The sequence below is a fragment of the Zerene cesonia genome, chromosome 28 (genome assembly GCF_012273895.1).
Source record: "Zerene cesonia ecotype Mississippi chromosome 28, Zerene_cesonia_1.1, whole genome shotgun sequence".
NCBI lineage: Eukaryota > Metazoa > Arthropoda > Insecta > Lepidoptera > Pieridae > Zerene > Zerene cesonia.
In genome coordinates, this window is record NC_052129.1 from 65,193 (window position 1) to 92,723 (window position 27,531).

Below are 27,531 nucleotides of genomic sequence, written 5' to 3' on the forward strand. Positions count from 1 at the left end.
TCTACGGCTGCGAGACGACTCTAAACCAAAGTGGAACGCGTTATTACGCCTCCAACAAAGATTTTCTAATAATAATTAAGCAGCGCACAAGCATGTTGCAAGGCATTATCCGTATACTAAAGCCTACACAATTTCATATGTAAACGAACCTGCATACTATGCTCAAACTTTATACGAAATAATGCAATGCTACGTAATGAGCGTAGAGGACCGCTACGAAGCTACGGAGCGCTACAGCAGTCGCGTTTCAGACGGCGAGCCGAGCACACGCTGTCATGTCGCTACGCAGAATGATATAAGATACGTTCGTATTTGTGGAATACTGTTCTTGAATTTTAGTGTTGTGTAACTCTAGTGTTGTGCTCATTCATCGATAACTATCGAGTAAAGTTGAGTGCTCTAAATGATCAAGATGAAAAGGATTTGTCATCTCATCTTTCGGCTGCTGTTCTTACTGGACGGTGAGTGAATTAGGGAAATGAGCTTTAATAAAAATTGGTGGATGTTTATTTCGCTCGGTTGTGAGGATTATGTGCCAATTAAGTGAAACGACTCGGATGTCGTTCGGCGCCAAATAAAGAGAGCGAATATTTAATTTTTTGTGAAAAAAGTTGGCATGCTTCTGTGAAATCGAAACTTTTTCCTAAATTAATATTTCGCTTAATTACTGGTTAAGAAACTAAAAATCGTAAAATTAGAATATTCGACAGCAAACTGGAATTTGATATTTAATAAGGTAATTAAATCTTTAAGGCTTTTTTATCCTTTTCGGTAGAGACGAGAATTATTTATACTCGAATGTTATCAAATATAAGACTCCTTGTTACTCTCATTAACGATAATATAGTAACGATTTACGCATGAAATCGTGTCGAGTATTGTAAATTAATTTCCAATTAACTCTGCTTGTCAATTCTGGAATAAAGAGCGTGAATGATTTAAAATTAAATTTTGACTTGTAATGAGTCCTCGTTACAATTAGCAAGTGCAGCAAAAATTCTCGACGGGAAATGGAATAATTCGATTAATTCCCGAATCAATTCGATTTCAATTTACTTGCGTTACAGAGTTGCTATGCAATGCGCTATATATGCGATACTAGTATCGGAACTTCTACGAGAAGCACATAATTAGGTAGTCAATATACTCTGCAATGGACTTTTTTTATATTTACTATATAGCTTATGGATATACTGATGGGTAATTCAATCTTCTCTGTTGTAAGTATGCTCGGTGACAGTTTCGCAAGTGTAGAGGAAACTGTTTCAAATAAATTAATTTACCGGCACATGCTGAATATAAGCAAAATAATAACGAAGCAATTTAGAGGCAACTGTTCTTAACGGTCAAGTGGGAAGTAATATTCCACTAATACCTTACATGTTATTATGTTAATGTACACTTTCTATTGTTTCTTTTTATCTGCTTAGTTTTAAGTTATATTGTGAATGAAGTTTTTTCATTTGGTTAGTATTGGTATGTATATGTATATGTTAGTATTAGTATTAATCTATCAGTCACTGTTTTTAAACTTATTTGGAATTTTACTTGTTAGAATAACAAAATCTACCATAGTGGATACAGCACTTTCTCTTCTTTCTTCATAAAATTTAATTTGAATACAACCCGACAATGCGCTAACTCACAACTCGCAGCGTTACAATAAACACTTGTTAGCTCGGAGTGAGGACATTTACAAATGAAATGAGTCCACTTTATATTTTCATTTCCTCTCAACTAAACAGAAGTCGTGACGAACATAATTTATTAACGATCAGTCAATAAAACAATTCGCTAACGTATTCAGCCTTGTCACAATGTAAACCATTTTATGTAGATAATTCTGTAGAAGGAGACAGTTATTATTGCTGTTATAAATTGTTCCTTTATACCAGCCATTTGTTAATATTTTTAATTATTCTTAATAACTCGGGATGGCTGTAACAGTGGGCCGGCGTTAGTACGTTCTTTCTTGTGATTAAATTTGCTATTTTTCTTGACAAAAATATATAACGTAGAGATTCATTATACAGTTATTGTTTTAATGCCTAATGCAATTTAATTATATGGGATACGGGACGTGAGTTAGTGAGATAGGATTATAAGTTTTTAAAATTTTACGGATTAGATTCCGTTTTTTGATTTTGTTTCATCTAAACAAAATTTGCAATAAATATAAAAAATAATTATAATTTTTTGTTTTGTGTTGCTTAAAAAAAACATAGTTATTGATATAGGTTCGTTTTCTAAGTACAGATATATATTAAGACATGTAAATTACATTGATATATACAGGGCAAGCTTGCGCCCGCGGATCGCACGCGTAGTCAAAGGATATCCCATGGGAAACAGATGTATCAACACAGTAAAGAGTAACCATGTTACGTTTACGATACAAAAATCGTATAAAAAATAACTCCGTTGCGACTTGAAAGGCACGCAAATAAATACACTTCGCATTTTAAAATTATATAGGACAGTAGGGATTTATAATATTTTATTAAAAGGAGAAAGCCAAAAAATAATGATAAGATAAATCATTAATCAATAGGTAAGATAGCGCCCAGGTAAGGTAGAAACGTGGCTATGAATGACAAATCGACAGACATTTGTATCCCCTGCGAGCCTCCCGACGGAGAATATGAAAGATATTAAGTTTTTAATACAGGGGAAGGCAATGGAAAATGGCTATGGGGTTCGAGGACTGATTACAGTTATCTTGTTGAATTTATCTATTTCAAGATAAATAATCGATTTGACATGTATCTATGTATATAATAATACCGTAACCGTAAAATATTTATAAAAATAACACAACTCGTAAACAATATGATGTGTATGTTATTTTTAATCTTACATCTAGTTCAACTTAAACTAAAACATGTATTGTTTCTCAGATGGATGAGACTCAATGTTACCAACGTCTCAAGTAGGAAGAGTAAACAAACTTAATTATTTTGTGTACTCGCGAGATTCTGTGAACGATTCTACTTGCTACACGCAAACGCGTCTCTCACTGGCTTGAGTCAACATGTGTTTCGATGTAATATATTCGGAGGTACAAGTATATATAAAGTAATGTAAAGTTTAACACAATGATACAAATTGTAAACAATATCCCCAATAAAAATATTTCCACCTAATAAAAAATATGTTTCTACGAAATGAAAAACTTGGCTTTATCAAAAACGGCTAAACATGTCTATTTGTCTGAATACATACTGAATCTTAACATAACAATTTCCGTACCGCTCCAAAAGATGGTGTTGGGGAGCTTCAAGTAGTAGGAGTCGAAAATACTACAATACAATAACGATGCTGTAATAAACACATTATACAGACCCTTGAACAACTCAAAGGTGGTTTCAGATCCCAATGGACGCGGACATAATTTGTATCTATATTAATATTAGAATATGACGATGGAAAGACTTATTTTATTTTGTTATGATTTAGCTCAAACACTACAACTCAAGGCATTAAAAAATTATTTCTATTAGCTTTTCATTATAAAAACACCATAGTTATATAATTGATAACAATTAAATTGAATACGGAATTTTGAAAATAAGACTGTTATATTCTATATTGTACAGAGTGATGCGACGCATGCGATTATATATAATATTTAGTCAATTATTACATAAAAATATGAACAAAATGTGGCGTGTCGTCTTGATCTTGTATTATTCTATCATATAAAGCCAATGACAAGAAAGCGAGATCGCTCTGTTTATACAATTTTGATGTAAAAGTTACAGACTAAATAAGAGCATACCCAGCGCAGCACCGCACACTACGTTACGTAAAATATAGCACAGCGAATAGTTATTCTGTGGCCTGCAGAGTGCAGACAGCCCGACAGACGGAAGGAGCTATTTGTCTTACCTAATTGTAAATTTAACACTTCCTTTGCAGAAACACGTTGTTTACATTCGCAAATTGTTTTCTTCTTTATTAATTCTCTGCGGAATTACTTTCGTAATAGAAAAGTATTTCTAAACTCGGGAGTTACAACCGCTTTGTGCAAATATCTTTTTGATTTCGGTTAATATCTTAGCTTGTATACATTAACTTTTTAATGAAATATTGTATGTATTTTACGCTACTTGCGTCAATAAATTACGAAAATCTGCTATATATATTCCGTAACAATAATCGTTGGGTTTCTGAAAGCTGTTCCATGCAGTGTCATTTAATGATGGTTTCTGCAGCTATAATTATAGCATACATGAATATTATAATAACGTAGTTGCAGTTCTATATTGCATAATTGAGATAGTCGATCCCGTTGTCAGCGTGACTATTGACAGATTGCTGGAGTAAGGATCAGGCGTTGATTATACAACATGATTCCTATAAATGTGGCCAATGAAGGATTATAACATGTCGAGGTGATTCTTTAATGTATCCATCACTGTATGTGTAAGTGATATTTTAATTGCAATACATTTCTTTTTTCGCCTAATTATTCTGACACCATTTTAGTTTGTCCCTAAACATTTTTTTACTGTTGATCATATTTATTATGTAATGATTAAACATGGTTATGAGTGTGGATCGATATGAATAAATGTTTGCTGGCCGCGTTGCACTAACGTTTCTGATTTTCTCTCTATTCTTAAGTAAACATGCACGTTTCCTGTCTATCACATATAAATATAACATAGCCAAGGATAATTATATTTTATATTCTATATTAACAATTCAAGAAGCATGTTCAACCAGTTAACCATAGCAGTTAACCTGTGGATGCAAAGTAGTGTAATTATAACTGTTAATAATAATTATTCACTACGAAGTGTAAATATAAATGTATAATTTTATGTTGGTGGTCCTATCGCAAGACAACAAAAACTCACTCCATGCCGCTGGAGAGATGGAGTCTGCGAAGTACTGCGCTTTATTATCTAGACACTGAGAGGAAATGGCGCGGGACAGAATTAAATGAAAACTCTTGTTTCCGAAGGCTTGGACTCATTTAGACGGCGCGTTGGTAAAAATTATATTTTTATATATTAAATAATACAATATAAATGAGAAAATATTGCTGAAAATGACGACTAAGATCTTTAATGATCATGGCATTATGAAAAATGCTCTAATGTATAGGTATTACGCATTATATTCAAAGATGTACTCCTAAAATTAGCGAGTCAGTGACCCGAGTAAGGTTCCCGAGCTAAAATCAACAACTAAGAAGTTCATTATAATATGGTCAAACAAATGGAGGTGTAACAGTGTTCCATTTATCATTGCTTATATGAATACTGGGCTGTCCGTGGGGAAATCAACTAAACAGCTCAGGTATGATGTTATTGTATCAGCTCTCTAAATTCTAAAACATATTGATTCTGTGCGCCGAACAGGTGCTATTTTCCCGAGAAATTTTCTAATAAACTAGTTTCGAATTACGCTTCATGGAAATTGTGTTTTGTTTTTAATGTGTAGTGGTGAGCGTTATTAAATCGTTGCATAATATATTGAAAGAATTTGTATGAAATTCAATTATTTACGTATGTTAAACATATGCATTAGTGCATGCGATAATATAATTTAAAAGTCTATTAATTTAACATAATTAACAACAAATAATTTTCATTCATATTAATTTTGAAAATCGTCTCAAACAAAATGACAATTTGGAATATATTTAACGAAATTTTGTTGTTAATTTAGGGAATCGTTTCAAATCCATATTAATCCAATATCGATACCCGCTAGGGCTGTAATTTGTTAAATACAAAACCTATTTGAGTTATAATTTTTTCAACATTTTTGCGTGCGTTAGCGTATAAATAATTTAATTACATTGTGCTTGAAGCAGCTTTTTGTAAGTCCAATAATTATGGTATGTATAAAAAATGTTCGTTTTATCTTGTTACGACTAACAATTAACATTGTAAAAATTTAATACAATATCTTAATTTTATTTTTCCCCGTAGCATTTTGCTCCTGCTAATTAGGCCATAAAGCAAACATCAATCTCATCATCAAAAAACCTTTATAATTTTGCCATATATGCTATTCGTTTTATGATTATTATGCGTAAATTTATGAAAAATAAATTATAAGGTTAACGAACAATTAACAAAACAAAATAAATAACCGAGGAATAAAGTCAATAATAAATTATCTGAGGTCAGACAATATTTATCTGTGAACTTAGAGACAGGTCAATGAACTGATTATAAGATTTATTTTGGTTCGTGAGTTACGATTGTAAATTATTTTGCTTTAATTCATAAGGAGATAGCCTTGATAAGCTCTAACACAGAAAGAACGATTTTTTATTTATGTAAAGCTTTAAGTTCCGGTTTCTTATACACGGAGACAATTTTCAATTTTCGAGTACAAATAAAATATCTTCAAAGAAGTTTCGTATTCATGTATAGCATGTGTAGACACATAGAAACTGCTGATAGAAAAGTATCAGGTAGCAAATCTGCTACTATCTAGACAGATATATATATGTATATATATATATCTGCTACCAGTATCTATACTGATATTTTCCGCGGTAGTCTTAAGTATTTAGATGATAAAAACAGTAGTATATTAGTAATAACTCGAGTAGCCCGATATAAATTTATTTAAATCAATTCGCAAGTCGCCTGCTGTCCGACGCAAACCCTGCAATTGTAAAATAAAAATGAAGCATGTGAAGGGGAACCAGTGAGTACCACACGAGATATATTGTTCTTACGAGTTGTTGGAAGTTTGTAGAACTTATCGACCACTCGACTTGCTGTAAACATTGGAAATAAAGAAATATGTAAGTTGTTTTCCGTCTAGTTTTAAATCTATAGCATTTAGTTACACGGAAATAAATATCTGAATATTGTTGTCTCCGTTTGTTCTGTTAACCGATTTAAAAAAGGTGAAATTTTGGGGTTCATAGACCTTTATTGATATACACAGAAACATATAAGAACCAGACACTTCACTTTCTCGTCACTTTCTCTGTCTCTATGTCCCTATGTATGCTTAAATCTTTAAAGCTACGCAACGGATTTTGATGAGATTCTTTTAAATAGTTTTTTTTAAATAGAGTTATTTAAGAGGAAAGTTTATATGTATAATAACATCTATTAAGCTACTCCGAATTTAATGCGTGCGAAGCCGCGGGTAAAAACTAGTATGAAAAAACTAATTAGAGCTATAATATATATATATATATATATATATATATATATATATATATATATATATATATATATATATATATATATTTTATAACTCGTTACTTGTATTATGATAGTCTTGTTACAATATTTCATTTTGTTACGGTATGAAGGAAAAATCTACCACTTTTGCAGGCGGAATTTTGTTAATATAATATAGTAGATACTAGCATAATTCTGATTATTACAACAAAGCGTCATAATATATCCCATTTCGTCCACCGAATTAGCCTGTAAGGCTTGCCAAATGGAGATACATGCTCACATACGCATACATACATACACTCCTTCGATCAGTCGGGTGTAAAGTCGTTATTTATACGTGCAAGTAAGAATAACGCGTGGGGCAGGAGGATTGATTTACTTTTACATGTTCCACTGTACATTTCACTTATGATATACAGTTATAAAATAATTTTAAATAGCATTGTATTGCTTGATAAATCACTTAGCAGTAACGAGAGGAGATTTGATTTGTAAGTGATTCACTGCTGAGTCCCTCGTTCGTCATATAATATTGCTTTACACAATGAAATAAAATAAATAAGGATGTAATAAATATATTTATTGATAAGTCATACATTTTTGTATGGCAGCGGGCAACCGATCTGGCGGCCGCCTGATGGTAAGCAATTTCTATGTCTTATGAATATTTGCAGAAATAATGTCTTTTCAAAATGTGGTGCAGTCTTATAGGCCAAAATGGATAGAAAGAAAAGCTTGATAACTGGAAAATAATAATAAATAAGAAGTGGGGTGGATACACAAGCTCCCCCACTCACTGAACAAAACACTATGTTTAAATCAATATATATGTAGTTTTGGAATATTTGAATATTGAAATTTAAACACAATTTCAAAAATTATCCTAAAATATCTTGTTTCTAGTTCTAACGACTTCTATGTTTGGTATTTCCTAAACATTAAGAAGGAAGGAAAGAAAGGACTTAAGAAGTTATTTTACATTTTTTTTATTAAAAAAAAATTACGTTAAAAACAAGCATTGACTATAGTGGCGGTCACGAAAGACCTGTGAGGTCATTAAACAATCTGTCAGAGCTCGAAGCCGTGATAGCCCGTAGATTACCTCCCGTGTCCTCTCGTATCATTCCGTGTCGATGCCCTCTGACGTCTTGCGTTATCACCTGCTGTAGTGACAAAAGAAATAATTTGCGGTGTATTATCTTTTAGTCTATATACGATATAAATGGGTTCTTTGAACTCTCTTTTATTTCGGAAATAAAGAAATTAGCTTCTGAATTTCTTATAAATGGAAATATTATAACCCCTACTAATATTGTAAATGCGAAAGTAACTATGTCTGTGTGTCTATTCTGCACGTTTAAATCACTGAACCAATTTGGATGAAATTTGTTATACAGATAGTTTGAGAGCTAAGATTGTAGGATAGATAGTTTTTATAGTTGAAATCCCACGTGAACGGGAACCATGCAGTGAAAAACCACCACTTTCCTTGGACTACTACTTACTACTTGGACTTTATTCAACAAACTAAAATCTTTTACAATCCGTTTAGCTGTACTTTAGTAATATGTCAGGTAAGTAGGTCGAATCTCTTATATAAGTATGGATGTTTTTATTACAGTTCAAATAGGCTACGATATAATAAAAAAGTATAAGACCATGAACTATATGCAAAGAAGTAGTCAAACATAGTTCAGCAATGGGATGATTTGAAAAGCATTCAAAAGATTCTCCTCAACGATTTATAGGGAATCGACATCCCAATATGACTGTATTATTATTCAACGTGAGTAAAGTCAGAAGCCGTTAGGTAAAATCATAAGCAATATTAACCGAAGCACATGAATATTGCATTGAATTAGCCATCAATAAACGTATGTGAGTAACAATAGAGGAAGTTGCTAGCAGTTCATAAGTGTTGTTTACATATTGATTGCTGCAAGCAAAGTTTGAAACCCTCCGCACACTTGCGCTCCGTCTTAGGGGTTTCAAGTATATAGCGGGTGATATGGGAGCAGTAACATATACGTATACGTATTTTCTAGTGTTTGAATTTACGTTAGTCCAGAGAGTGTTCACATACCGCAGACTTCTTGTGACGCCTATACTTGATATCCGCAATGTGCTCCTTCAGTCGGCTACCAATACTTCTTTTTGTTTGGCCGATGTAGGATAGACCACACCACGTGGTCACGCTCGCTGTAAAGTGGTAGAAACGTCGGGTTAATAATAATTAAAATAAATGAATCGCGTTTAAAATCCGTTAAAAAGTCTTTTATTTCTAAACTTATGTAGTTACGTAATGCTGAGCCTTGACTGGTTGGGAAACTTTCGATGTGTTTAGTTTATGTATTTATTACTTTTGTGAAAACGCTCCGATAAATTGGGATGAATTTTCGAAATAGCTATTTTTGTTAGTCTATAACTTGGCTTCTTATAAAATAGGCATAAAGCAATAACACATAATAATATACTAAAAATAAACTTAACAATAATACACTTTAGTGATACATCTACTACCTTTACATTGTTCACTTGCTCTAATACAGTACTCAGTATAAATATATATTCTTCTATATATATAAAATTCTCGTGTCACAGTTTTCGTTGCCATACTCCTCCGAAACGGCTTGACCGATTCCTCTGAAATTTGGTAAGCATATTGGGTAGGTCTGAGAATCGGCCAACATCTATTTTTTATCCCGATATTCCTACGGGATGCGGACTTACGCGGGTGAAACCGCGGGGCGCAGCTAGTACTTATATATTTATTCCTGGCGATCCTAATCATGATACTAAGATAAACTTGATTGTATTGTCGCCAATAACTGATTCATAAGTGTACAAATATAGAATAAAACCTGTAATGTGTTTCTTAACTTCTTCTTTCTTACTTTAAATATCTGAGTGCGTGCATCTAAAAAACTAAATTGAAAAATTCATTGTTATTTTTTTTTATTTTCATATTAGAAGATCAAAAACATACACAAATATTGAACTGAATTTTGTAGGTACTCCGTTTTATTGGTAAAATTATTCGTTAATACTGATAAACACACTGTCAAAAATGTGTTGATAAAGTACTACTTATTAAAAATCAAAAAAAATTCTTCAAATGAAAAAAATCTTCAACTCTTCAAACCTTGAACCGTATAATGGGTCGCAGGGTTATCGCTCAGACATGCTAAACACAAAACAAATGTAATTGTTAACAGATTGTAATATTTAATATTATTGTCGTTTGCCTCAGGCTCCATTAATTAATAATTATTATACACTGGACATGTACCTTGTTACATATTATATAACTTTTGAGCAGGTCAGTGCATGCGAGTTATAATATTCAGAGCAGTAGATTTTATTAAAATAAAATATGGTTGTTAGACCGTAAGTTGACTCTCGTTTCGGTCATTAGCCAGCGGTCTCGATAAGGTAGTGATGTGGTTCGAGCCGAATATCGATTCTCTGTTACGTTGTCCGATGGTTACAACACTTAGCTAAGGGTCGAGGTCCATTTTGGAATTGTGCTCGGATTAAGGTTATAGGACTGCGTCGTTCTTCCTGTGACATATTTATTTATAAAGGTGTACACGCTTAGCAATTAACACTATTATATATTGGATTTACTATAAGGAATTAAGACAAATTATAAAATTAGGACTTAAAAAAATATTGAGTATTGACGTGAAAACGACTAAACAGTTTCATAAGAATCTTGATGGGTTAAGGATTGATTTTCTCATAAAAGCACTACATACAAGTGACGAAAAAAATTAAATGGCGGGATATTAATTGGTATAGGCTGTTGGGATAGCGATGTCAATTAATTGTGCGTAAAGCTATGAGCATAATGTTTATATAGTTACATAGTTACACACCCTTAGCTGTAACATATAAGTGTATATTATGGTAACATGTGCGCATGCGCAGCGCAGGCACTACATGCGAGATGTAACATCTGTGGAATGTATTATGATAATAAAATCGAGATTGCATCAAACCGTGCTGTATGTTCACGGACTGATCATGTTTTAGATACAATATTCACGTTATTTACAGGCTTTGATTCGAACTTTGCATTATTTATTAAGATTCTTATAAGAAACATCGTGTGTAAAGATGACTAAGAAATTACTACTGTATTTTGGATGAAATCATCTGTATTTTATATAACTCGGTCGTTATTGTATCACGATAGAACTATTATATGAATGAACGGATGTAGAGTGTGTATTTAGAGGAGTTTTAAATTTATTTCTTTTTAACACGCTTTTATTAGCTTCATTGGTATGTTTGTGTACTCGTATGCAACTGACTCTTTAAACTCGAAGATGGGCTATTAAACGTATAAGTTTAATTCAAACTTTGTACACTAATCAAGAATTGGAGATAACAGAATAATTTTATGAGTTTATCTTATTATACTAATAAGGATCGCCAGGATTAAATAATTTCCTTACGTATTCCCTGTATAAGAGGAAGTGAGACAATTTTGTTGAGCTTGTTATGAATGTGTTTGTTTTAATTTTTTTCAATTAAAAACCCTGTCTGAAAAGAAAAGAATTCACAAGACATCAGCTGGTATACTTTGAACCTAAGCTGTAACACTTCACGTCATTCGATTTACAATAATCTGTTATGCTACGCGTGACCTCTGAACCGTCGATTTAATGTGGTGATACGGTAATTCCCCCTCAAGACCTCGAACCGTGACGAAACATACAAGATTTCACTTACACCTCCTCTCTTATCGTTTACATAATGATACTTTAAAGGTACGAAACATCGACATATCTCTGCGCAGCCCTAAAGGCTATTATAGGACTGCAAGTTGAAATATTTAGAGAGTTCTAATTGCCAGCAACTACTCTCCTGTGTGAATTATGAAGTGTGTTTGAACGCGGCTCTTAAGTGGGTTTAACTGCGAAGAGATCCAGTGTGTGTCTTTTGAACTATTAACTACGACTTATGTTTGTATTGTTAAATAATATAATATTGGTTTCAGATATTCAATCGCAGGTATAAAACAAAACATTTTCAAAAAGAATTATAAGAGAATAGAACGTAAAACTTACTATTTTAGTTGTTATTAAAACCTAAGAATTGTCCGTTTTTTTTTATTTATGTTAGCAAAGCAGTGAAACACGAATGATTGCTGCTATGGGAGTCTCACAACAGCATGCATATCATCATTGTCATCAACTAAAATATGTAATGTTGGCACCGCCTCATTAAAAGAATTATAAATATATAAGAAATGAAAGATTGCCATCGCTGAGACGAAAACGTGATCCCGTAAGAAATGAAAATATTTACTACCAAAATAAATAATTATGTTTTCAATGGCAAGCACTGCATCATAACTGTATTTAAATAAATTATTAAGATTCATTTGAAGTTGCATTGCTCGAAATGGTAAACATTTACTTATTTATGAATGTTACATCTATACTAATATTATAAAGCTTAAGAGTTTGTTTGTTTGTTTGAACGCACTAATCTCAAGAACTACTGGTCCGATTTGAAAAATTCTTTCAGTGTTAGATAGCCCATTTATTGAGGAAGGCTATAGGCTATATATGTACCACGGGCAAAACCAGGGCGGACCGCTAGTTTGAAATAAAAACTAAGTATTTAAATCACTAGAAATACTACTGAAAAAATAGCTATATTACAAAACAAGTTACGCAATACAAAAACATCATGCAATTATTCATTCGATTGATTTTTAAATCGAAGACAAGTTATCAATTGGAATCTCGGCCGGCGAGCCGCATCCAATGCAATTCCGTATCGCCGCGCCGGGTTATGAATATTTAGAGAAATTTTCACATTTATAGCAAAAATGTGGAACTGCGATACTTCGTGTTCGCATTTGCATATGGGGGAGAGGGAGGGAGGGGGAGAGGGAGGGGTGTAATAAAGTCCCGTTCAGAATCAGTCGGTAAAGATGTCTCTTGTATGTAAAGTGATCGAGGCTTTATACACCGTTGAGTATTCTGTTTGGGCGCTCTCGGTGGATTTGAACTACGGGGTTGGGTAGAGGAGTGGGGGGGAGGGGACATTTTGCAGAGTAATTGCTCGCTTCAACAGTGGATGTACAATTTTCTGTTATCGTATTTAAGAAAACTGCTGCATCGTGTGGTATGATTTCTCGATAAATGTTTTATAATTCGACTAGCTGTAGCCCGCAGCTTCGCCCGCGTGGTCTAAATACCTTTCCAGGGTTCAATCTTTTGTTCCCTTGGGGAAACAATTTGTCGAAATCCTCTCTTAGAGGGTACCTACATCATACTGGTTGAAATTTGGCATGCAGATGCATGCGAATGTTTAGCCCGATCGGTCTATTTAGTTTAGCTGGGCGTTTATAGATCAGTTAGTCAGTCACCTTTACGTTTTATAAAAAAAAGATTTTATAATGATTTCAATAAAATGAATTGATCAAATATTCTCATCCCTCTGCAGTCTATTCTACCAGTTCGCATAAATGCTTGAGGTCTGTTATGACTGATACAATTGCTAGAGTAAGTTATTATTTACGTAAAGTGGTGAGTGGCAATCAGATATTTCGAAGTTAATTGAATCCTGAGGTCCCGTTAGTGATTTGACAGATTTTGAACTCAAGTGACTATGAGATGAGAAGAGACCATATTCAAGATATTGCTGACATATGTTTATATGTTCTAAAAATAATTTAAAAAATCACGGATAATAAAATCATAGAAAGAAACAGTGAAACACTCTGCGGGATAAATATGTTTTATATTCGATAAATGTTATATTTTGATTGATTAACCAATCAATCAATGAACCATTCAAACGAAATATTACATTTCAGTTGCTTTCAAAATGCTGGGAGTTTAATACCTCCTTCTGATGATAATCCCAGACTCTAATCTCTAAAACCCATGATTAATTGGTGATTTATTAATTATTAATGGTTGAAATTACCGGCATTGTTGTCTAATTCACAGTTAATCGCGCATTGTTATGACAAGCTTTACAAAATAGATTATTTGAAGTTATAGCTACACGCTAATCCATTATAATTTCAACCTACTTCCTAATTCGGTTGTTGGAGCGTGTCCATTAATTAAGCGAGTTTTTAGGTTAGCTGTAATTAGTGTTAATGTGGTGAGCAATCGAACGGAACCGACTGATCAAAGGTAAGGCTTAATTGGGCGATGCAGACGAACCGCGGAGAAGTTTTTGATTACGCTGGACGTTGCCCACTTGTGTGTGTATAAGCGATCCTATATATTAATTGATAGGATCCTTACAAATGTGGTTGATTTCCTACTCCTCTTAGTTCTTATTAAATTCAATTATTTGTCTGCTGAACATAGATAGAAGAAATTAAATATGTGTATGTTTGCTCGAATGGTATAGACGTTTGGAATAGGTAAAACAACATAATTTAATCGTAATGGTGTACAAAATTTAAATGAGTGAAGTTTACATTCATGTTATAATCAATAACTTAATACACTGAGTATTTGACTATTTAAATATTCCTACTACTGACAGGTTTAGTCTAGTAAGGGATCTTTGGTTTAAAAATTAAACCATAAAACTTAATGTGCCTACATCATTTGTGTAACTCGATGTATAAGTGTATTTTTTGATTAATTTATTTTTATTTCATTTATGTTGTTACCATTGTAACATAGTATTGTGCTTTTCAATCGTTTTAATAAAATGGAGATATCAAATAAAAAAAGAGACGACTCTGTGAAAACATAAACAATGTTCATAATACAATATGTAGTCTTTATCAAAGTATTTTTTATATTAAAAATAACGTGAAAACCTTACGAAAGTTTATGCTTACTTTATGGAAAATGATAAAAAATAAACAAATATGAGAATACGGCGAACAAAAAATAAAACTTGACAAGAGACACAATGAAAAACACTTGACAGCCACAAACACTCAATTTCTAATGAGAGCGACCGACGGTACACACTGACAGATTAACAAACACTTAAGACAGTCGCAATCGTTGAGTCAAGACTTTTCCAAACAAGACGCGGTGTGGAGGGCTCTCCGGGGCACAATGGGACTTAATTTATTCGGTGATGAGATGAGAGTTAGCAATTCTGTTTATTATCAGATTACGTGGAAAAATATCATAACTAGACTTAAGATAAGATGATATTGTTTATTTGTATGTTATTTGGATTTTATTTAAAAATTTTACGGTTTCTTGAAACTGAGGCCATCACACATTAATTAGTTTATGTAAACTATCATAAGATGTATATATTGTACGAACGAGTATTTAAATATTTTATTTCACATTTACATATTCAAAAATAGCACAATCCTTCACTACACTGAAATACAGAAAGTACAGACATTTATTACACACATACAAAATAATTACGATATTTATTATTCTAAACGAGAGTCGCGGTATAAGCGTAGTATGCGTAACGCGACTAAACTATCGACAACCAGCGGATAGGTGAACATCTTTTAGCAATTTTAAATGTAACATAGTGAATTTATTCGAATTAAAAAAAATACGTTAACTTGTTTTTAATATATTGTCAAATTGATAACGGCAACTCAGTAATTTGTTGTTCTTAGAGTATATATGCAGTGTTGTGTTTTAGCCGTGTACTTCTTCTCCTTCTGAGTGGATTAATAAAAGTGAGGAAGAGAAAGTTGGTATTCTGTTGCAAATTAAAACTGCAATATACATCTCACGCGCTAAAAATCCACTTTAATTTGCTCAAAATTTTAGCTGATTTTAACGGTTTAAGTTTTAGGTTTGAGTGAAACATATTTGGTGGAAATTTTGATTATATTTATCTTTTTCTTTTCTTGTTGGGATCCATACAAAGGCATTGCAAATATTACACAGTAGTATTGTTTTTTCATTAAAGTGTTACAAAAATTTATCTATCAACATCGGTACTTATCGTTCTTTGCAAACTGCCAATCGCTTTATTGCAGCGAAGCGCGGCGGGCGCCCGATGTTTCGCTTGATGACTTTAAATACCTCTAATAATAATGTATATCACTTTTTAATAAAAGTCATAGAATAAAAAAAATACGTATTAAAATAAATAAAGAAACATTGTTTAGAAAAAAACAAATCTCGGAAGCAATTTGGCGCGAATGGATTTAACTGAGAGTTAAGGTTATTTATAACATTAATCTCGATCTCGAGAGTAAGTTGTAAATCTGTGTGCAAAGTGTGCTATTAGTTTAGCTTTTAGCAAATGAGCAAGAGGAGGGATTACCGGCCCTCTGCAAATACCTCCCTTCCGGCCATTTGCCTGACACTTCATTTAAATCAATTACTTGACTTAACATGTGCGTATTTAATTTTTATATTAGCCGTTGTTTCACCATCAGATAGTTTTGTTATTCTTAAATGTGTGTGGGTATAATTTATAGTTTATTATTGACATCCTGGGGCCACCGGGAGGTTGCCGGGAAGCAGTTCAGAAACTAGTAAATAATATGTGATGCGGTTGCAGGGTGGTATCGTCGTCTGTATATGACTTGGTTATTCCTTACTATGTTTTCAATATAGATAATTTAGAGTTAAGGCAATAAGTAATAAATACAATAAACTTGGAGAAAAAGCTAAGTTAGATAAGTTTTTATGTAAATAAGTTTAAAGGATTTTTGTGGGAGTCGAGCACGCTTCGGCACGAATAGGTCCAGCTCGCACCGGGGAAGTACCACACCCCCACAGAAAACCGGCGTGAAATAATAGCTTGCTATTGTGTTTCGTACGGTGAGTGGGGGAGCCGGAGGCCTATTTCCTAGCCCTTCCCCGTCCATTCCTTCTTTCCAGTCATCAATTCTTTCCTTATCCCTTATTCCTTAAAAACGGGCAGCACATTCTCAGATTCTCTGCGAATGTCAATGGGCGGTGGTGATCGCTTACCATCAGGCGAACCACCAGCTCAGTTGCCCGCTATGACATAAAAAATAATATCATAAACAATACACCACAACACAAGGCGTGCATAAATCCAAGTAAAAACTGGAATTATTAAAACTAAAACCCGATGTGAGATGCACTGCCACACACGTTTTAGATAAATGAAAGTCTCTCGTGACGCAGAGCAACGTCACACACAATTCCAGTGCACATCATATTGTATTCACTTACATGACTTTAATCAACTTAACTTTGAGACTCGCTCCAGCTATACGTACTTAATCAAACAAAACTCTAAACAAATCCTACTTATATCATAAACGCGAATGATGGTAAGCTGAGATGTGGTCTTAGATGGAGCGCGCTTCCCTAGAAGGTACTTGTTCACTCTTCTCTGGAAGACCTCCAGATTGTACTCGTCGGGGAACACAGACTCAGGAAGCATGTGTCAATCCCTTGCGGTTCGAATAAAGAATGTGGAATCGAACCGCTTCGTCCGGGTACATGTAGGTACGTTTCTCTTTCACGCAAAAACTACTGAACCGATTTCAATGAAATTTGGTAAGTACATAGTTGGACAACAGGAATAACTTTTTACCTCGATATTGACCTACTTGATTCAGACTTACGCGGGTGAAACAGCGGGGCGCAGTCAGTGTTATATTAAAACCATAGATCAGTCAGTTCGCATTTTCTTTATTAAAATTATAATTTTTGCAGGCTGTCTATGTACTAACTATTACATAATAAAGTAGAGTATTATACATTTAAAAATTAAAAACTTTTTAACGGCGTGGTCGCTGTAAAGTGTTTGAAACGTCGGGTTAATAATATAATGAATAAATCGCGTTTAAAATCCGTTAAAAAGTTTTTAATTACTAAAAGCTAGACTATTGTTACGCACAATGTACAAATCAATAAATAAAATATATCCTCAATTTTGACCTCAACATACTCTGTAAACAAATAAATTCCCATTCTATCAAGTTATATTAAGTATCCAAGTTTGTAACAATTTTTTTGAATTTTTTCTAATTATCATTTTGGATGACACAGATCCGATTGTTAATATAAAAAAAAAATTTAAATCTAAAAAAATTTTAAGAAATATGAATAACCGTTCCGTTCCGTACCATTTAATGTAAGTATTCTACGTATCTTTATTTCTATTTCTTCAGTTTTTTATTTTTTCTGGTAAAAATCGCTGATAAGCGATTAGGTCTTATGTACTATATAAATCACTATTTTGTATATTTGCAACATCTTCAATGTGGCCTTTAATACCGTTCGATTTTTCACTTTGCTGTATTTGTTAGAATCAAAAAAAGGGGCCTGAGTTGAAAACTATTGTTCTCGTAATAAGAATGTACTGCAGTCAGTTAATTACAAATCACAGCCAGTCACAAAGACAAGAACAAAGTCAGAGTAGTTGGAAAACATTGAATTAACAAACATGCGAATAACAATCCGTACGAATGCTTGTGAAATGTTTGGAAATTTTATTGGATTCGTAAAAACAAGTTTTGCCAAGTTATGAAAAGTTACCTCTGTATCGGAGCTGACAATCATTAATTCAACAGAATATTAAAACACAATTGATATCCTTTTACCTTGACATATCTTATATCTTTAAACGAGCAATTCTTGTATATACATATATATATATATATATATATATATATATATATATATATATATATATATATATATATATATATATATATATATATATATATATATATATATATATATATATATATATATATATATATATATATATATATAATTGGAATCTCGGAATCGGCTCCAACGATTCTCATATTTAATATGTAGGGGGTTTCGGGGGCGATAAATCGATCTAGCTAGGAACATTTTTTAGAAAATGTCATATTCGTGTTTAAATCGTGTTTTATCGACTTAAACTTACTTTTTTAACAAATAGGAGGCGTTTGAGTAGTCCCAATTTATTATGACTCTTTCTGACATCTATTGGCGAATAATAATACTATAAATGCGAAAGTTTGTGAGGATGGATGCATATGTATGTGTGCGTCTGTTACTCTTTCACGCAAAAACTACTGAACCGATTGCAATGAAATTTGCTTCGTAGATAGCTGGACAACTGAAATAACACATAGGCACTTTTTATACCGATATTCCTACGGGATACGGACTTACGCGGTTTCAACAGCGGGTCACAGCTAGTTAAAGATTTAAATTAGCATAGCGAACATTAATCATTTGTATTCGCCTATCTTTCAGTGGCCAAACCTATCGTAAACTTAAGCAAATCAGACTTTAAGCCTTAAGAAAAGATGGTGTTTGGAATTTTAATAACATTGGTAAGTTTAAATCTGCAACACAAGAAAATAACGACAACATAATATGAAACTCGGATACGACCTTAATGGATGCCTAAGGTTTATTACGAAGTTATATTATATAACTCGTTTGAACCTTACCACAAAAGAAAAGAGTCGAAAATCGATTGGCGCCATATAGCACTAATAATCTGAAAGCATTTAACGCTTATCCCAATTAATCGTTAATTAATATTTTCTATGAAAAGCGTTCAATTAGGAGCCGCAGCGAGTTGGGGAACTTTCCACTTCACGTCGTGGTCGATCATTAAAAACAACAAAAAATGATTACTAGTTATGTATTTTTGATCATTGTTTCCTTTGCTGAGGAATTGGGGGTAACTCTGAACTAGCGAAGTATGTTATTTTTTTATTAACAGTATTTACTAAACGATTTAAGTGACAAGAAACTTAATTATTAAACTTATTTATTAATTAATTTTGTTCATAAAATGCTTGAAACAAATAACATAATATTCGTCGTAGTCTTTCGGTTATGTGCCTGTGGGACACCCATAGATTGAGACAATTAACAACAATCTTAACCAATATGAATCATTATATCAATGATTACAATATTGTGTCGATATTGCGAAACGTTTTCCGAATTCCGCTGTATAATATAATTTTTTCTATACTTTATATACACTAGCTGTGACCCGCGGTTGAAACCGCGTAAGTCCGTATCCTGTAGGAATATCGGTATAAAAAGTGCCTATGTGTTATTTCAGTTGTCCAGCTATCTACGAAGCAAAATAGTATTATTATTCACCAATAGATGTCAGGAAAAAAAAAACACCAATAAAACACGAATATGACATTTTCTAAAAAAGATTCCTAGCTAGATCGATTTATCGCCCCCGAAACCCCCTATATACTAAATTTCATGAAAATCGTTGGAGCCGATTCCGAGATTCCAATTATATATATATATATATATAATTGGAATCTCGGAATCGGCTAATAATATATATATATATATATATATATATATATACAAGAATTGCTCGTTTAAAGATATAAGATATACATCTTTATTGCCAAGATTCACATTTATTATTATCACACATATATTTATTCACATATATTTAACTCTAAACAATAGTACAGCGTACCATACCAGTAGAGCGTTAAATATACTTATAAAACAATTGAAAATCTAACATTCCAAAGCTCAAAAATAAAAGCTCCCATAAAACGTATGTCGGGCTTTTCATTCACACCGTTATAAATTCATACAGGCCGTCTGTCCGTCACCTGTCAGGGCCAAAGCGAATATATAATTCCTAACTTGAACATTTGCGTAATAACTTCGCAGTTGCAGCCCTGGGTCTAGTTACGGAGTATGTTTTGATTGTAATCTCAGGTATTATGCACTTTGTAAGTGTTGTACATATTATATATGTGATTTTCACAAACTGTTTTTAATACTGGTGTACTCTACCGTCACAGCTTATATTATTTAGTAACAATTTACTATGTGTAAATTTACACCCAGATGACAGAGATAGGTTTTTTGTTACATATAAGGATCAGACTTAATAGATTAAAAATTTCAATTTTCCCGCTTTCCAAAAGAAAAAAAAATCCTATCCTATAATCCTATAATCCTATCCTATCCTACTAATATTATAAACGCGAAAGTTTTTAAGGATATGTGTGTGTTTGTTGCTCTTTCACGCAAAAGCTACTGAACCGATTGCAATGAAATTTGTTACAGTTAAGCTGAACGACTGGAATAACATATACGCAAATTTATAATTAGAGAAATAAATGTATTTAACCGTAAATTTTTATCCCGACATTCCTACGGGATGCGGACTTACGCGGGTGAAACTGCGGGGCGCAGCTAGTCTTTCATATGTCATGGTATACGCTTTTAACATCTGCATATAAATATGTTTATTTAGAGAGCCAACTATAATAATAATGAATACGTAAAATTCCATAGAATATCGCATAAGTATCACAGAAAAGATTTTGACAACTTTATCATAATGTGTGGAAAATTTAAATGTAAAATTGACATGATTTGAAAAGAGCCACTACAGGGTTTCTTGCCGGCTATTCTGTGCAGAAACTGCTTCCCGAACCGAGGGTCCACATTAATCTATAAACTAGAACCGTTCAAAAGCGACTTCTAAAGGTAGTCTAGGGGATTAAATAAATTTTTGAGTTTAGTTTGAATATAATAACGCTGAAAGTTTGATACTGGATGGATTTGAAACATTATTATGGTGATGTTTATAGATATGTAATTATATACAATACTGAAAGGCTTATAGGCTGGCTGGTTTCGAGATATTTCATCGCAGTAAATAACCTATATCACTTTCCAGTGCAGACTCCTACTGTTATTTATATTGTTTATCGTCAAACAAATTTTTACTATTAAATTGTTCTGAAGCGACGTGGAAAGGAGACAAATAATCAAACAAAGAAACAAAGAATCTCACTTTCGCCTTTATGATACAGCTTTACGCCCTCGTGGTGAGAGGAAAATACAAACAGTTCCGGGGTTTACACGGGTTTTTTTGTTTTGCATAGTTCCCGTCCCATGAGATTTTCGGATTTAAAATTATCCTATATCCTTTGCAAGGTCACAAACTATCTCTGTGCTATATTATATCCGAATTGGTTTAGTGGTTAAGGCGGGAAGAAAAGGCAGACAGAGTTTCTATCGCATTTATAATATAAGCAGGGATTATGATTTACTCACAAAATGATTCTGTGGGGTTGTGCTACTTCCCCGGAGCGAGCTGGCCACACCACATCCAAATTTTTTATAAACAAAACATATATTTGTGGCAATCTAAGATAATAATAGGTCCGTAAATGAATTATTTCTCAATGAGTGCGTGCCAGAAGTATTGAGTGAGTGACGAGGGTCGAGTTATTGAGTTACAGGCGATTGAGGCGGCGTGTGCGAATAATTATATACAATCCGTATTTATATTAACCATTGTTGTGTTGGGAATCCGTAACAATAAGAATGCTGGGATCAATTCCTGACCATTGTCATTCAATCCGTATATAAATGTGAAAGGTCACTCACTCAATCATCTGGAAATCTCGAAAACCGCAAGACGTATGTGGATGAAATAATGCAGGGAGTTTGTTTTAGTAAGCAGACGTGGAAGGGCTCCCACACATTACCATGTACGTCATACATTCATAGTTCTATCAGCTTGAGTGCAATAAACGTATGCAATGAATGGATTTTTCTGCAGGGCTAGATAGAGGGTGACTAAGGGCTCTCGCAAGTTCTTATGATAATCCTGCATAACAATGCTACAAACATTGAAATGGACTTAGTTTAGTTATGACAACTTGTGTAATATTATAAGGAGACATTCTCATTTGATGATTCTTGTAATTTGCTAACAGGTTTCAGCTGCAGAGGTTGTACCAGGAATGGTAGAGTGGTTATGTTAACGTTGGAAAAATGTTTTATCCTGGATGTAGAGGGCTAATTTTTTACTCGTAAAGAAAAATCGATTAGTGAAACAAATTGGCTTTTTTCTTACACCTCGCAAGGGAACGAATTACTTACCACTTTCCTAAAAGATAAATGGATTCAAAATGATATTGTACTTGTACGGGTCGTATCGGTGGTCTTTGAGCTACAGGTCCTGTGAACATCTAGTACGAGATTGGCAACACGATCATCAAGTTGGAGCCAATTGTCTCTGTGTTTTTTTATTTTTATTATTTTTTTTATAAAAGAAAACGGACGAACGAACAAGTGGTGCGTCCATTATCGAGCGATCACCACTGCCCATGAGCCCTCACAAGAGTCCCTGTCAAGGTGTTGCCGGCCTTTTCTTTCTGTGCTTATAAGCAGTTTCAAATCCAACTACATATAAACTACGAATAATATTCATTGTTCTATAAGGCTTCTTATTTGACGCAAATTTGATGCACAAATTGAATTAAAATCAATTGTAAAGTGTCATTATCGATACGTTTAAATATTTGTATATATAGATTTTGGTTTTTATATGAATATTCCTAAAATGACAATCTCTATAAGCTGTGTAAATAATAATGATATTGCAAGCATATAAATAGATCTCAAACAATATGTAGATATTATTAAGTACGTAGGTACTCTTGATGGATTATAAAGTTTATATAACAGCTGACTTTTTTGCATTTCAGCAAATAAAGTTCCATTCTATTTACGGAAAAAAAGCGGAAGCTGTTTCAGTACAATTACTCGTTATTTGTTTTCCATCGCACAAAACTAGAATTATAAACTAAAGTTTGTTTTAAACAAGACTGACGCTCAGATGAACTGTTGATGTTTTTTCTTACAAGATAATTACCCTCCTATGCAGTAAAGATTGATAGCATGTAGTATTATCTACACTAATAAAACTAAAACTACATGTGCTGTTTACAACATTTCATGTGAAGATCGCTCGATGCGCAAACAGCCCAAGGGCAAGCAACTGAAGTAAACTTTGAATTAGTGAAGCATTTAATGAATTAACCCCTCACTCGAGCTTACCCTTAAATATTACTATGGCAACGGAGTATCGGTACCCGTTATCGTTACTGCATAACCGTTATGGGATAACGGTATGATATAACGGTATTATAACGGTTAACCCGCCTCGGAGGGCAAATGAGTCGATTAAAATGCGAGTTTGAATAATTCAGAGAATTATGGATGTCAAGGGCTCTTATAATTCACTCGAGTTTACGCCTTTTCGTACCTCTTCTTAAATAGAACCCGCTGTATAATAGGTGATATTATGTTTATGCCCAGTAAACTGACTGTATCCCGTATTGCCTTTTCTATTTCAATTTCCGCAATCTCATTATCACATTATAAATATTAAATACCGTGCTTCAATAGGCAATGAATACTTGATGATGTTAACGAAATAGAAATACTTTTATTTGCCCCCATGCATATCAAATAGGCGTTTCAATTTGTTTAAAAAGGCCGATATTTACACAAAAAGATTTGCTTTCCTGCTCTTGTAACTCATTCGGTTAATTTGTTAACATTTCCCGTAACAATGTCTGCCTTTTTTATTATGTATTGCTCTTTTTCTTTCTTTAAATGTTTTAAATTCATACCTTCACGTAAAATGCGTGGTTTTATATAACTTAAGCCTTATATTGGATTCTCCTTTTGGAGTTATATGGAATAATGAAAGTGGGTTTCATAAATTTGTACAGGATATAGAAAATGTTCTGGCAACAGTCGTTCAAAACGGCGCTCCTATAGTTGCGAGACATATCCGTTTATAAATAAACTCTTACTCCATTATTTCTTTATGTATATACCACTACGATGAAATGTAATAATACAATTTAAATTTAATCTCTTATCTATTTTTATAAGGACCGACAAGTTTGAATTGATCTTCTGAATAGGAACAAAAAATCATGATTATCTACTCAAAATAATTAAGTCACAAATCAAAGCAACTAACAAACATACCAGCTACAGGTGAAACTAATAAAAGCATGTGAAAATATAAGAGGGCATTTAGTTTATACTGAAACTTATTACATAAATCATAACTCATTTTACTAGTTTCAATCTAGGATTGAACCACGTGTTGGAAAACGTCCAGACTAGTTAGCGAGCTAGATAGATGCTGGGGTTAGGTCTTAGCTACGAATTAGTGATGGATTTCAGGGATTGATCAAATTTGGCAACTGCGCCGCTTTATCAGGCGCATTATAAGGTTTAATAAATTCAATTATCTTGTTTTCCTTGCTGTTTAAAATAAAAGAGTACTATGTATTCCAAGTAATGAGTATAAAATGACAGTTTAAGATCGATATTTCCCAGTTAAAGTCGTCATGCGGAATTAATTTCGGAATTAAAAAAATCCCAGTTCCAAAAAATTGTTTTTGTTTTGTAGTGGTTTTGTTAATTTTCTGCTTATATCACAAAGACCGGCTCGTCGGTCGTCTCTTTAATTCATCATGAAAATGACTCATAATGTTAGGTCGCCCACCGTTATTAATTATTTTTAGGTAGACATAAACCGGTACTAAATATAGTAAAACATGCATCCGTCATTTGGTCGTCTTTCATAACCATCTTTCCTTCTTTAAGCACTATGTTTATAGCCCAATATTTTATTATTTTTTTTATATTAGAGTTAGTTCCATTCGGACCGTGGACTCCCACATTAAAAGTGTTGATCATAACCCTTTTGTCCTTGTCTGTGTCTGAGTCTAAAATCTAAACAGATAGCTTCATTATGTGACTTAAACAAAGATGGCCGCGGTGGCTACTGTTATCAAAAAATTCAATCGCTATCGGACGCTCTTGGCGGCCATATATTTGGATTATCGAGCGATTGTCATCGCGAGATAGGGTTGGACCGAACTTTACAATAAATAGTAGCGTACCTATTCACTAAAAAGTGTATTGATGTTATCGTCTCAGGTTTTTTGGATTTATTTTCATAATTTATTAGATTTTGAAAAGATTTTAGTCAACTACAGCCATTCGTTCAGAAAGTGCCACAAAATTATCACTGTTAATTATAATTTTCACAATAAAGAACAAAGCGCATGATCCGAGGCAAATAATAAAAATTAGTGGCTTTAAAAATTCCTTGATGTGGTAACTCATTGATAGATTTTACTCTGCGTTTCTTTTTTCCTTTCGTTAAAATTATCATTCAAAATCTGAGACTAGGCAACATTCGACAGTCGAAGATTACGGGTTTTACATGTTACAAGTGTCTGTCTGTGAATTTGAATCACTATTTCCAGTCTTATCCTAATTTAATTTCACAATTTATCTTTGTACATTTTTTTCGGTCTGTTTCTATATTTATCTGGGTAAAAAGGCTGTATCGACTTAAATGAAACTGACAAAGTGTTATATGGAAATATATTTTTTTTTATACAGGAACCCAGAACCCATAGTAATGCTGAGAACTGACAGTATGACTATTTGTTTATGGTATAAATGCAATGCTGATAGCGTACCACTATTGCTTTTTAAGTATATTTCACTATCCTAAAAATTAAACCAAATACCCCAGCTATATTGTAACATGTCTATGTCTATAGAAATAGTCTTATTTGCCAAAAAAAATTCAGTGAGGAAAAAATAATACAAATACATTATAATAATTTTATTTAAAAGCTATGCCTTGTTTTCATACCAACCGCACATTTAATTCAGTATTAATTGAATCCGTTTAATTACTACTCAAAGCATCTCAGAAAATTAGATCAATTTGAGCTAATAAGTTTAAGATCGATGCTTCTACGAACAGATACCCTTTAATTACGGTTTCATCATCAAATTCGTAGAAGAAAACTGTTTGTATGTGTTTTTTTGTGTGGTGTTGCATGTGACAATGTGAATAAAAATTCAATTGTGAAACAGCAATATTATTTTTCTTGGAATGTCGAATGAAATCATGTTAAATGCAAAAGGCATTCTTTGTATTTATTGGTAAAGGTGCATGTTCTATATACTTGTAACGATAACGCAATATTGAAATATTCTCAGAAATGTTGAAAATCTATTGATTTTGAACCAGTCAAGTGTAGTTTTCGTATTCTACCATTTAATTAATTTCGTAAGTACTTTTCTTGTGAACAATTTGTACAACATGTGAATAAACCTGTATTCATATAAAGTATATTTAAGATAAACATTGTGATTATTATATGTACACTATATGTACACTTAACGATTTTTTTTATATACAAATTGTCGTTTTTAAAACAAGCTAAAACCATTCAATGATACTAATTAAATATAATCGTAATTTTATTTCGTAGAAAAACTAAAAGTTTTGTTAACCTAACTTGTCTTACAGATTCTTAAAAACCACATTTGCAAAATTATTTAGTTAATTTTAATTAAACATAATTGAAACATTTATTTAAAGAAAGAAACTGTAGTACAACAATAATACAGACCCTGACCTACGAACTAACTGGTAAACTGTGTGTGTAAAAATATTATACAAAAATTTTTAAGAAAATGTAACTATTTCATATCCATGTACTTTTCAGTGAAAACGCTCAATAAAAATAAGTACAACTTTGTATTAATATAAATGCATATATTTTTTTTAAATTAATTTCGTTTAATTC

The 27,531-nt window shown here is 32.8% G+C and overlaps 1 protein-coding gene across 1 annotated transcript in view; it reads left to right on the top strand.

Annotated features, from left to right (window-relative positions):
- Nucleotides 1–258: 258 nt before the first annotated feature.
- Nucleotides 259–27,531, top strand: part of LOC119837649 — a 140,682-nt gene continuing 113,409 nt past the window's right edge. Inside the window, exon 1 of the mRNA XM_038363363.1 lies at nt 259–461. Coding sequence (XP_038219291.1) covers nt 404–461 — 58 coding nt within the window. The 5' untranslated portion in view covers nt 259–403. The remainder of the gene's footprint in view (nt 462–27,531) is intronic.